The 12,525-nt window shown below is 41.7% G+C and overlaps 1 protein-coding gene across 1 annotated transcript; it reads left to right on the top strand.

Moving 5' to 3' along the window:
- The first annotated feature begins 10,635 nt into the window (after positions 1-10,635).
- LOC133899272 (probable BRI1 kinase inhibitor 1) lies at positions 10,636-11,652 on the top strand. Its single transcript, XM_062340251.1, has one exon. The coding sequence runs from the start codon at positions 10,781-10,783 to the stop codon at positions 11,393-11,395; it is 615 nt and encodes a 204-aa protein (XP_062196235.1). The 5' UTR covers positions 10,636-10,780; the 3' UTR covers positions 11,396-11,652.
- Positions 11,653-12,525: the final 873 nt, after the last annotated feature.

Raw genomic sequence — 12,525 nt, 5'->3', positions numbered from 1 at the left:
TGCTTCTATACTTTTCGGAAACAAAGAGAGGTTATTAATTGTGGATTAGGGCCACAGGAGCTCGGATCGCAAGCTCATATGGGCCTGAACCATCCACGCAACCCAGTCCCTTTCCCTTCTCTCATGTGGTTTCACTGGTGAAGATGCTTAAGCATACCTTTCTCAATATGCTAAGAGCAAATGAGATGACTGGTACCTGATAGTACACATCAGATTGCTTTCATCATTGAATTGTCACTATCAGTAATTATGGACTTTGGCTTCTGTTGGCACATTGCTCTCACAAACTGTGCATCACACCAGAAAAGGCATTCGGCCTTCAACATCAACTTGGTACTCATAAAAGAAATCAGGATCCTTGTCCCGCTTGATTTGCATGATCTCTAAAGTAGCATTTGCATCACCATCCACAATTCTTGGCCTCTTATACCTAGATGAGAAATTGTAAATGTCCTTCCTAACAATACCAACCTTATCATATCCCCCGTACCTGTACTCCAAGATATCCATTATTACATGCTTTTGAATGCCCATTGATTCCATTAGTTTAATTTCAGATTTCGGAGATTCCGTCATCTTCCTTTGAGACCGAAGAAACGGAGTTTCATCAGGAGATGTCAAACGATGATTATGGTCATCCACAAAATTATCAACAAACCAAATACCACGGGCCTTATTAAGCCTAATGCAGAGTTGAGCAGGACAATCACATCTTGTTTTTGCTCTTTCCCTCCTTTTCTGATTCTTGATGTCACTTAGTTCAGGATCTCAACTCCCTTCCTTACAGCACAGATAATGTCCGTAGAATATGTCCCCAACCTTTTTCTCATACCTCACAACATCCTTCCTAATGCTGAATCCTTTGCCACTGGCATACTTATTATAGAAACTATAACACTCGTCTTCGCTTCCAAATGTCATCTGCGCTACATTCTAAAACTCTTCCAGAGCAACGTTTCTTTCCTCAGCATTGTAGAATCCACCACAGCTGCTCCCACTCTCATGAGATTCACTAGTACTCGCATTTTCCTGTGGATGAAAAATAAATGTATGATTCGTCCCGATCAATAAGAACTTGCAGTGATTAATTACAAAGTAGAAGCAATTACAATTCAGGTCATAATAAGCAAACCTCCATAGAGTTGTTGTAGCCACTGCACGTCTACTCCGAGTGATTATACCCTTCCGTCTACATATCAGCTATAGAAAGACGCCAAAAGGCACCAACCATTACAATTCCAGCAGATAATACACATCGTATTGGAACTTCACCGAAGGGATAACAAATGTCGGTGCACTGTCTACTCCGGTTTCTTTCCCGATGTCTCATGTTCAACAGAATTTTTTGACCAAACTATCAATGTGTAAACCAATGAACAATTATCACTGCAAATTTTTTTACACGAGGCATTATCCAGTTGTTGTAGACAAAGCAAAAAAAATGACACATAGGAACATGTATACAGGTGACCCCTGGCATGCGAGATTGCCAAATTATTGTTGAAGTCTTCTCGAGTTTCTCCCTGACAAGCTCAAAGAGCAAGATGAAACACTAGGGTAATAATGGCATGTTTAAATTGGGTACTTGTTAGGTATAACTTAGCTTTAACTTTATCTCATAAGATCAAGAATATTAGAGGCTCTATCATGTTAGAAAGATGAGCAACAGTTCAAATGTTCCTTCTTCTTAGACATGAACATAGTTGCCTGAGAAGCCTTGAGAGAGGTGACTACCTAACGATAACAGTCTGATTAAGCTGATCAACCTTACAGTCCAATATCTTGCACGCTATTGCTTTCACAATCCAACATTCGACCTCATCATCATTGATCTAATGAATGAAGCGTTATAAAAGTCAATAAAAAGTTTTAGCACGTGAACAACAGCAAGATCAATAGAAGTCATCGATGGAACGAACAATAGCAAGTGAAACCTTTAATGCATATGTGATTGCGGAATAAAGGATTTCACCATAGCAATGGCTGCTCAGAAACTCTCCTTCGATCTCGCCTTGCAAGGGAGCTGGACAACGAGAGACGGCGGTGGAGCGGCACCATGTGACGAGGACGGGTGCCGGCGGAGCGGCAACTATGTTGTTTGCTAACAACTTTAGGTTCGATCGACATGTCAGATCAATTACAAATTAGTATGGATGTCATTCTTTTGAAGTGCTTGACTCATATTTATTTATGTAATTGAAATTTTGTTAAATGACATTTAGCCTTTTATACATCCAATTCTTATTACTTCCGCTTTCCTGTCTACCGTTATTTTGTTATATATGACAGAATGAAACAAATATATTTCAACATAGACAAAAGGATAAGTACTAGTCCGGTGAACCCTACAAATGGATACCTAAAAATGTTGTAAAACTCTTCTAAACTTGGATTTTACTTGCTACAAGATCAACAGTGACTAGAAGATAAGAAAATGATTTACTTAGATGTACTTCTATCCCTTATCTGTAGTCAGCTAAGGATTTTTATCTGATATGTACATAAAATTATAAATGTTTTTATTATAAAAATATTATTTATTTATGAATTAGTTTTTTATCAACTACTAGATCTTCATCCAACGGTTATTGTTGTAAAATGAAATGTCCTCTTGTTTTTATTAAAAATTAGTAACTCCCAATCTTAAATCACTGAAAATTAGCAAACCATATTACTCCACACTTTTCTGCATTGCAAACTATTATAAAAAATTAGTTTCAATATGAAATCCGTGTATGTACATGGTGTTTCTATGCTCGCACAAAAGCTAAAATTGCGATAACATGCTCTAAAACAGTAATGTCAGGACCCGCATTACCACAGAACCCGAAAATCGTCAGGGTACAATTTCCTTACATCACTGTCAAGAATTCGTCGACAGGAGTCGGGTTCGCGCATGTCCATCAGGAAAAACCAATAGTGTCATGAATTAATCGTGTTCTGGTATTATCCTTTGACCAAGCTATAGCACCTAGATCATGTCCAACTGTTTTCTGTTGGAGAAAATTTTGTGGTGAAGAAATTTTCGTTTCCTTCAGCGTTTCAACAGTTTTATTTCACGATTTCTATCACGAAAGAATTTTTAAGGTTATTTCTTCCGTAATAGGATTCTCTCTTCTTTTCGTTTGAAATTTCCCTCGAAGGAAAACTATTAGAGATTAGAGAAAATAAAGGAAATGAGAATGGAGAATAAAACAAAATAAAAGGAATATGATTGTAGATGGTCTTAGATCACTCCCGATATTAGTTTCTTAAATATTAATTAGCTATCTATTTAAGAAAAAGATAATATAAAAATAATTTAAAGATGGGTGAGAAGAAGCTTATTTTTTAAAGAAGAAACTAGCTCTTTAAGTAATCCTAGATGATTGTAAAACAATAAAACTGAATTATAAGATCCCAATAAAGTAACAACACATATATGCATTGTAAGTTTATTTCTTAACCACGATTTATTACTCTCTCTTTTCTTTTAAATATCACTTAAGAAACAAGACGGGAGTAGCCTTAGAGCATGTATATTCATCGGTGTTAAGCATGTATATGATCTTATGGCATGTTTGGTTGATGCTCTAGTGCAAACTTGCCTGACAGGAAGATTGTCGGAGACATGGGGAACCGGTTCCTCTGACGTAGTTGTTTTTACGTCAGAGGGACGTTGAAGTCGGGAGGAACGTCCGACGAGAATCAAACGGCTGTATTCGCTCAGTCGTTGCTCGGGGCTCGCTCACGCGTGGTCGGACGCTCGTTGGGGCTCGTTCGCGCGGGTTGGCTCGGCCTCGGCTGAGCTGAGCTCATGAGCGCTGCCGCTGCTAGCTGCTACAGTAAAAAATCTAGATAAGTTGGCTATGCAAGTTAGAACTAATTCATTCACAATTTTGTAAAAATCATAGAAAAATAATTACAACTCAGAAAAATGTGAAATAAATTTTGTTAGTTTTGTATTCATCGGTCATACATGTTAAAAATATATGGGCTCATAAAAATGTTAAAAATTATGAAACAAATATTCAAATTTATATGAATGATGTATCTTTTAAATTTTCTTTATGAATTTTTATATTTCAAAATGAATTACAAGTCCAATCGAATGTTAAACAACCGAGGGCACCCAAAGGCATTTGTGACATTTCTTCACTGCGTTATATTGCTCTCAAAATTCCAAACAATATCGAAATAGTCATGATTTTTTTTTTAAAAAGTATGTTTTAGAGGATGCTATAATCTATCTCTCTAAAAAATTTCAACTCAAACCAATATGTTTACAATAAAAAACATCATTCATACAAATATGAATATTTGTTTCATAATTTTTAACATTTTCATGAGCCCGCATATTTTTAACATGTATGACCGATGAATACAAAACTAACAAAATTTATTTCACATTTTTCTGAGTTGTAATTATTTTTCTATAATTTTTACAAGATTGTGAATGAACTAGTTCTAACTTGCATAGCCAGATTATCTAGCTTTTACTGTAGCAGCTAGCAGCGGCAGCGCTCATGAGCTCAGCTCAGCCCAGGCCGAGCCAACCCGCGTGAACGAGCCCCAACAAGCGTCCGACCACGCGTGAGCGAGCCCTGAGCAACGACCGAACGAGCACAACCATTTGATTCTCGTCGGACGTTCCTCCCGGCTTCAACGTCCCTCTGACGTAAAAACGACTACGTCAGGGAACCGGTTCCGAGACATGGTGCTTGTTTGTTTCGTACCTTGAGGGGGTTCCCGACTCAGGCGTCCTGACTCCGGCGCGTGCAGGTGCCTATGTGTGCTCGCTTAAATATTTGCTAATCACAATCAATGCTTGGACTGGACTGGACTGCTTTTCATGCGGACCAGATAAATTTGGCTTCAGCGTGCTGCCCCAGCGCTCATTTTCTTACTATTTTCTTGCTCGAAAGTAGTCTGCTACAATCGTTTTACCCTACCGATGTCCCGAACATGCCATCATTTTTTTTTCTTATTTTTCTAACTTCTAGCTGGGATATTTGTGACACAAAGGATTAAGGAAAGATTGATGGGTGGGAAATATATTAGAAGATCAAAATTATATTAGATGATAGCGTTGTTTAGTGATTAAGTTATGTTCCTATGGCATGTTGACCCACCCACGAAACGGATATTATGTAATGCGGATGAGCTATTAGGGAAACAGACTCAATTTTACGCTTTCTCATTTATAGAGTGTATTTTTCTTAGTTTCGTGTTTTCCTCTGGCATAGTGGCAGACACAATGAAGTCATGGAGGGGCTCATCTTCTTACCCCTTCAATTTATCTCACTCTTCTTCTCTTCTCTTGCAAAAAATGGATGCCCGGTCCTGAGATTTTGGTAGTCCTAGGTGAAACTAAAAACAAGGCCTATTGAGTTATCGAGCTCAGTAAAAAACCAAATATATTTTTTAGCGATGGAATTAGCAAGGGAAACCATTCTGCTAACCTCCTTGCAAAGCTGACACCTCTTGCCATAGACTCGTAGACTCAACAACAACATCGCAGAACGTGTCAATGAGCCCGTCACAAGAGGCGTCCACGTAGGTCGCGTGGGTTGGACGGCCTGCACCGGCCAGCAAGGACGCAATCCACCATGCGACGCCCGAAGGAGGTGAAGGCCGCGACCAAGGGCGTGGTAAGGAAGTCGAGTAGCTGTTAGCTGTTCCATCATGGCATTGCACACACCCACGCCCATCAGCGCCAACGTCGTGTACACGGACGCCGACAACAACGCGACATTGCCGGCACGGGTGGAGGAGGTGGTGGCAGCGGTGTCTATTGGCAAATACGCGAGGTGCTTGGCGAGGTAGAGAGCGAGGCTCGTCTACCCACCCAAAAAGGTGGCGTAGGAGACAGATCAAAATTGCACAAGAGAAAGTGATATCATCGACTTCTCTACATACGAGAGGATTACTAATTTAAGTTGCTACTAACTTGCTACGAAGGAACCAAAATAGCAAAGGTGCTTCTTGTCGGCCGGCCAAATGCCAAAGCCCATACATGAGCATGTAACTGCAGGCGTTAGTCGATTGAAATTTGACCTGTTGAGTTTTGTTGGGTTACAAGTAGTATACACGTGTACCTATATAGGAGGCCCCCTGCATTTTGGAGGCCCAGGGCAGCCACCCTGCTTGCCATGGCCCCCTCCAAGGTGTAACACCCTAATTTTCAACTTTTTTTTAGATTTAGGGTGTTATTCTTTGTCTCAAAACCTAAGGTGGAAATTTACTTTCTAAATTAAATAATTAATTTAGATTATATTTATTTTTGTGTTGAATTTATGTTGGTATAGAAGCATTAGAGTTTTACTGTGTGAAAAATAAATTTTTGAAAACATCAAGGTGCGCCATATAGATTTTTTAAAAGAATTGAAAATATTTCATAAAAGAATATCCAATTTCCTTCTTAGGCCAAAATCCTTCTTCCCCTTCCCCCTTTTCCTTTTTTTTTCCTTTTTGGCCCGCTTCCTTTTCCTTCCCTAGCCAAACCAATTTCTCTCCCTCCTCCCCCGCCTCCCCGCCACGTGGACCGAAGCCGCGCCCGGCCCAACTCCAGCGCATGCATGCTACCACCTCGCACCGTCTCCCTTCGCGCGTCGCCGCCAAGTGGGGCCCTTCCTCTTCTTCCGTCTCTAACCCGAGCACGCCGCGCTGCCTCGAGTCCGAGCTAACCACAAACACCACCGCCCTCTCTGAGCCCAAATCCCAACAAGCCCCGTCGAATTCGAACGCCCCACGAGATATCCTTCGCCTATATAAGTCTGCCCCTCCTCAATCTGTCTCGAGATGAGCCGCCCCTAAACTCTAGCTCCAGCCACCGCCACCATTGCTGCCTTGGTTGAACTCGCCGCTAGCCGAAATCCACCGCGCTTTGTCCCGTCTGACCCACATGCGAGCTTCACCGCCACCTCTTGAGTGCATTGGTGCGCTCACCTTCGCATCTCGGTCACCGGAGCATCAGCGTCGATGAAGAACCGAGAGCCCTCGCCATCCCTCCCGCTGTCGACCTCCTTCCCGTGTCGCACCACACGAGGTATACCGTCAAACAAGTTTGTCGTGCCCCTCCTTCCTGTTCCGTCGCTCGTTGTAGACCATAACTCCCCGGAGCGTCGTCCTAGCAAAATTCTGGCGAGTCCACCGTCGTTATTCCCCACCCATCGTTGTCTTCTCTCTACAATTGGCTCTAGTTGCTTCTCCTTCTCCTCCACTGTCCAATCTCTAGCTGATGGTCAAGATTAGATCGGTTCTTACCCCTTCACCAACCTATAGTGCGATTCTATGTGTCAGTTTCATAATCCAGTCAGCTACGAACTCTATGCCACGTCATTGTCCACATCATTGCTACCTCAGCCGTTGTGCTAACGTGTCTCGCCACGTCAGCAGAGCCTTTACCTAGTTAATTTCTATTTATTTTAATTTGGGAAAATTGGCAATTTTGCATTTAAGCCCTTGAACTTTTCTATATTTACCTAAAAGCACTTGTTTTTATAGTTTAGTCCCTAAAATTTTCTATAATAATAAAATGGTCCCTCTATTTTTACAAAAGGCCTCCAACCTTTTTGTTTTATTCAAAATATGTCCTTTTCTTTTTTAATTAAACCCTAAACTTGTTTTTAGCGTAATTTTCTCGTTCTAGCTCCAATTTTGACGATTTTTGCGTTCTCAAGTTCATAGTAACGTGTACTATCTTTTAGTACCTTTTTATATATGTTAGCTATTGTTTGGTATATTATTCTTAGATAGTTTTGTTGTGTGTGTTTTCGGTGTGTATCGAGAGCAGGTAGCAGTTCTAGAATCTACAGGACAAAATATTTGAAGAATTTGAGCAGCAAGTTGGAAGAGGCAAGTGTCTTTAAACATTTTGATCCCAGTTTTTAAACGTGTTCTTTATTTTAAATATGTATGCTGTTAATTCTAAATCTCATTTACTTATAGTATCATATTCCATATATCTCTTGTCGCTCTAGTTGTCAGTAGTGGTTATGTTGGGTAGCTTATGCTTAGCTTTGCATAAGGGTATGGTTGGGTTGTTGGTTAAACATGACTAATGATATATGCAACTATGAGATAAGAATACTGGTAGTCGTTGTAGCAATATGGAACATATGGATTTTGAGCAGAAGGTTAGATGAGGATGGTATAGGAATGCATAGGTGCATGGAAGCACTATGGTTGGTGGTAGTGTTTGCTCAGTATCCTAAGGACCGGTTCGTGGAATAGGTAATCTTGATTAATAGTTCAACCACGAGGCTTATATGGGTATGACCTAGCCAATTAATTAGCATATCCTCAATATAGTATAAGCCAATGGTAGTGTAAGAAGGAAAGAGTGATTCTTTCTAGAGCTACAAGGCGCAAGAGGAGGCTTCTGTGTGGTGCGATGCCACTTTGACGACGGTTCAACCTCAATGGGCTTTTTCTTGTTTTGAGGATGTTTTGTAACTGCCTTGTAGTGAAATCCAGTCGCACACCTCGAAAGTGTATAAGTGATGTGATGACACAGATATACAGGAATCACGACTCGTGAGTAAAGTTGGACGAGCTCTACAGAGTGTAAAGCTGATATATCAGCCGTGCTCATGGTTAAGAGTGGCGTGATCCCTTCGTATGATTAGTTGGTTTGGATTTTGGTTTTGGTTTGGTTGGTGGTTGATTAACTGTGATGGGTAACAGTTGGATGGTAGGTTAACTGTGATGGGTAACAGTTGGATGGTAGGTTACCTGTGATGGGTAATAGTAGATGTTTCTTGGTTACCTGCAATGGGTATCAAGTTGGTTGGTTTGGGAGTCTGATGTGGATTTCAGGTGGTTGAGAAACCTGTGTAGATATTTCTAGAAATGGAAGTTTAATGATGATTCACCTACTTAAATAGGATGCTTTTATAACTCTTGTATTATCATAGTTGACATTTATACAAATTATACTTTTTATAGCATGTTACTTTATTTATGGTTACATGTCATTTATTTTTCATACTTACGGAGTACGATATGTATTCACACTTGCTATTTCCATACAAATGTATTTCAAATCACTGCTCAAATAATGAAGGAGAACCAGACTACTTCACGGACGAAGATGAAGACTGCTAGGCTGGTGGACCTCCGGTCGATTGCCTGTGGAATATGGGAGCTTCGCTATGATTTACTAGTGTACTATGGTTAAGATCATGAGGCCATTTCTATTTATTTAAGTTAAACGTTGTAATAATGACATTGTTTGTGATACAATGATGAAGTCGCTGCATGTATGAAATTTAATCATGTTATACATATAGTTTACATCTGATTTTGTTCGTTTATAAAATCGGGTGTGACACAGGGCCAGTCCTAAGGGCTTAGAGAAGCTATAAGGGGAGCAATAGCCGTGGGGGGCTTGAGCCCCTCCCCCCTCCCCCCTCCTCCCTCCCGAGTTCTACTATTTAGCGCACGGGCAAGCTAGCTTCCTGGCGAATCTCACGGCAACCTACCGCTCTTTCCTTCTTTAAAAAACATTTTTCTCTTTTGTATTTCCTTTTTTGAAAAAGTTTACACGAGAAAAGTTTAGCTCAAAAAGTTTTGAGAAAAAATTGCACTAGAAAATTTTGGCTTAAAAAGTTTTAAAAAAATTGCATAAAAAATTAACATTTTTGCTCAAATGTTTTTTGAAAAAATCAGGAAAGGTTTACATGGGCCCCACACAACAGTGTTTGCTCGGAGCTCATGTGCATGGACCGTCACGGGCTGTCTGATCGTGAGCGCACGTACGTGTGGGCTCTGGCTATCGTGGGCCGTCCACGTCGCTCGGACCGTCACGCAGACTTGGGCCGTCCACATCGTAGTGAGTTGTCGTCCTAGCGCGTGCTCCAAACAGATTTTTCACCCCCTCCCCCTTCCTTCCCGATCCGTCGCTGCTCAGGCACATCACACGTCTTTCAACCAATCATACGTTTTCAATCATGCCTGGTCAGGCATGAATCATCATAATCTCAGGCTAACTTCAGGCACCACTTTTTCTAGTGCAGGCCTTTCGTGCTCGGTTGCAATTGCAAAACTAGGCCTTTCGTGTCCCTTACAAATTACGGGGTCTCTGTTAATTTTTCCGAGATAGCGATGAAGCACAGCTAGCTATAGATGGCATGCTTTTCTTGTCACCACGTCGATCAAACTATCCTGTAACTTGTGCAAATAATGGGAGAAATACCGTACACGACGCTGTCGCCATCGCGGCGCTTATTAATACGTGTGTCATATTGTCCACGTCAATCTCGTCTACCTCATCCTGCTGGCAAACGTGCCAAAAAGAAAAAACTCTAAACGTATGTTGTAGTAACAAACGCGTCATAAAAAAAAACGAAAACAAACTCGTCATACTTCTGAATCACAATTGAGCAACCTTAACCTTCCCCCATTTCTGATTATCAAGCTACTGGTTTAGAATAGGAAATTTTCATTAGCCTTTGCCCACGATGAAAAAATAAATTATAAGATAGATGAGAAAATCAATAAATATATAAAGATCATATAAAGAAATAGACGACGAGACATATCATGCCTCCGCGATAACATATGAAGTTGTATTTCTCTACTGGTTCACCATGCACCGGAGCATGCATACACGTGCAGTCACACAAACCCTACATCTCAAAGCCATGGCCGCCACAGCCATCGGCATCCAAGCCAATAATACACAGCTTCGTGCCTCCATCCCTCTCCCACCACCTCATCTCTGGCTCATCCAGCCGCGCGCTTCTAGTCACCATCTTCTTCTTCTCCCTTCCCTAATTCCCCCGTTCTTGTTCCCGACATGTCTCGCCGCCTCGGCCGCGTCGGGAGCGACCTCAGCCGCAGCAACCACCGCACAGCAACAAACCATGGCCTACACCGCCAAAGCACGAGTGATATTAATGTCGATAGCAGCAACACCGGCAAGGCCAAGCAGAAGCTCTCGCTCCTCTTCTCCAGCGTCGCCTCCTGGACAAGAAGCGAGACCCACGGCGACACAGGTAAGCCGCAGACCAACGGAACAGGCAAGCGGCGAGGTCTTGACATAGGTCAGGTGGTGAGGAAGTACGTGTCAATGGTGGAGCAGCTTTTCACGTCTTACTCAGGTGGTGATCGTCGGGAGAAGGAGAGGCGAGGCCTGCGGCGTGGACCGCACTCGTTCACCTCCGGCCGCGGCAGCACGTCGTCCAAGCGGTACAAAGGGAGGCTGTCGTCGGCGCCCGCGTCGCTGAGAGGGTCGCCGGCGAACAGCGGGCGTCTCTCCGTGGGGGAGTCGGTGAAGGTGTCGACGTTGTCGGAGGTGAGCACGATGGAGGAGCTGCAGAGCGCCATCCAGGCCGCCATCGCGCACTGTAAGAACTCCATCGCCGTCGACAAGCAGCAGGGCGGCGCCGGCGACAAGCAGTGTAAATGTTGAAGCGGTGGTGTCTTGCGCGTGTGTGATACTTCACATTTGCACGTCACGAGCAACTGTACGTGCATGCCTGTACACTGTACAAGGCTCGGGCTTGGCCGTGACAAGTTTAATGGTCCAGTGTGTGTTTATCAGTCTGTGTAAAGCTGCATGAGTGAAAAGGAAAAAGACGACTTAGATTTGAAGCGAATAGTTTTTTTTTTTGAAACATTTTAATTATCTGTGGATTTTCTTTTGAGATTGGATTTGTTTTTTTACTATCGACATATGTGATCCCGTTTATACTATATCGTTTGCACTGTGCACTGCGGTCCAATTTGGAACACAAGAATTTAATAGGACGAGACACTTCCATTTTCACCGGACATAGGAGATTTCTCATAGAAGGTTTCGCATTCCAAACGACACCTAAAGTACATTGAGGCTAAGAGGCTACATACGAAGGAGTATCGATTAAAATTTTATTAAAATTTTGTGAGTTTCAATTAAAAGGAACAAAATATCTAATTCTAAAATTTATTTCACTGATATATAAAACCCATAAGGTAGAGAACGAAAAATAATTGATTTTTTTGAATTTCGGTCTTCTTACCGATAAAAAAAATTGTAAAATAAAATTGAAATCCGTCCACACAAGTGCTCACGTATTATTGAATCAGAAAGTCTGGTCTTTTTTAATGCATTTGCAGAAATGCTGAAAGCTCCTTATATGCATTAACCAGAAAGTCCAGTGAACTAAAAACTAACAACTAACAACTTTATAGCCGATGTAAGGCACTAAAGTACTAATCTTCTTTTTGACAAAACGTAGGAACTCCATTGTCCGGTTTATGCAAGGTAGTACGACTACGCACCGATGTCAGGTTATGTACAAGTGGTTGGTCGTAATCATCACCATAATCGTTCCGAAAGCTTCTTCCACCTGCAGGCCGTACTGCTCTTAATCCTCCCATTTCCGCGCTGACAGCGAGTGGTGGTTGGCTGGTTTCTAGATGAATTTTTTAATATTATATTTTTTTTTCGGATACTACAGAAATAATACTGAAAATGAGAAAATTACAAAAATAATACCTATTCGCCCAACGGTTTGGCGAAAACATATTTTCGCCCTACCGTATGGCGAAAATAGATGA

This window comes from Phragmites australis, chromosome 18 (genome assembly GCF_958298935.1).
Source record: "Phragmites australis chromosome 18, lpPhrAust1.1, whole genome shotgun sequence".
Taxonomy (NCBI): domain Eukaryota; kingdom Viridiplantae; phylum Streptophyta; class Magnoliopsida; order Poales; family Poaceae; genus Phragmites; species Phragmites australis.
This window is presented reverse-complemented; position numbering and strand designations above follow the sequence as displayed.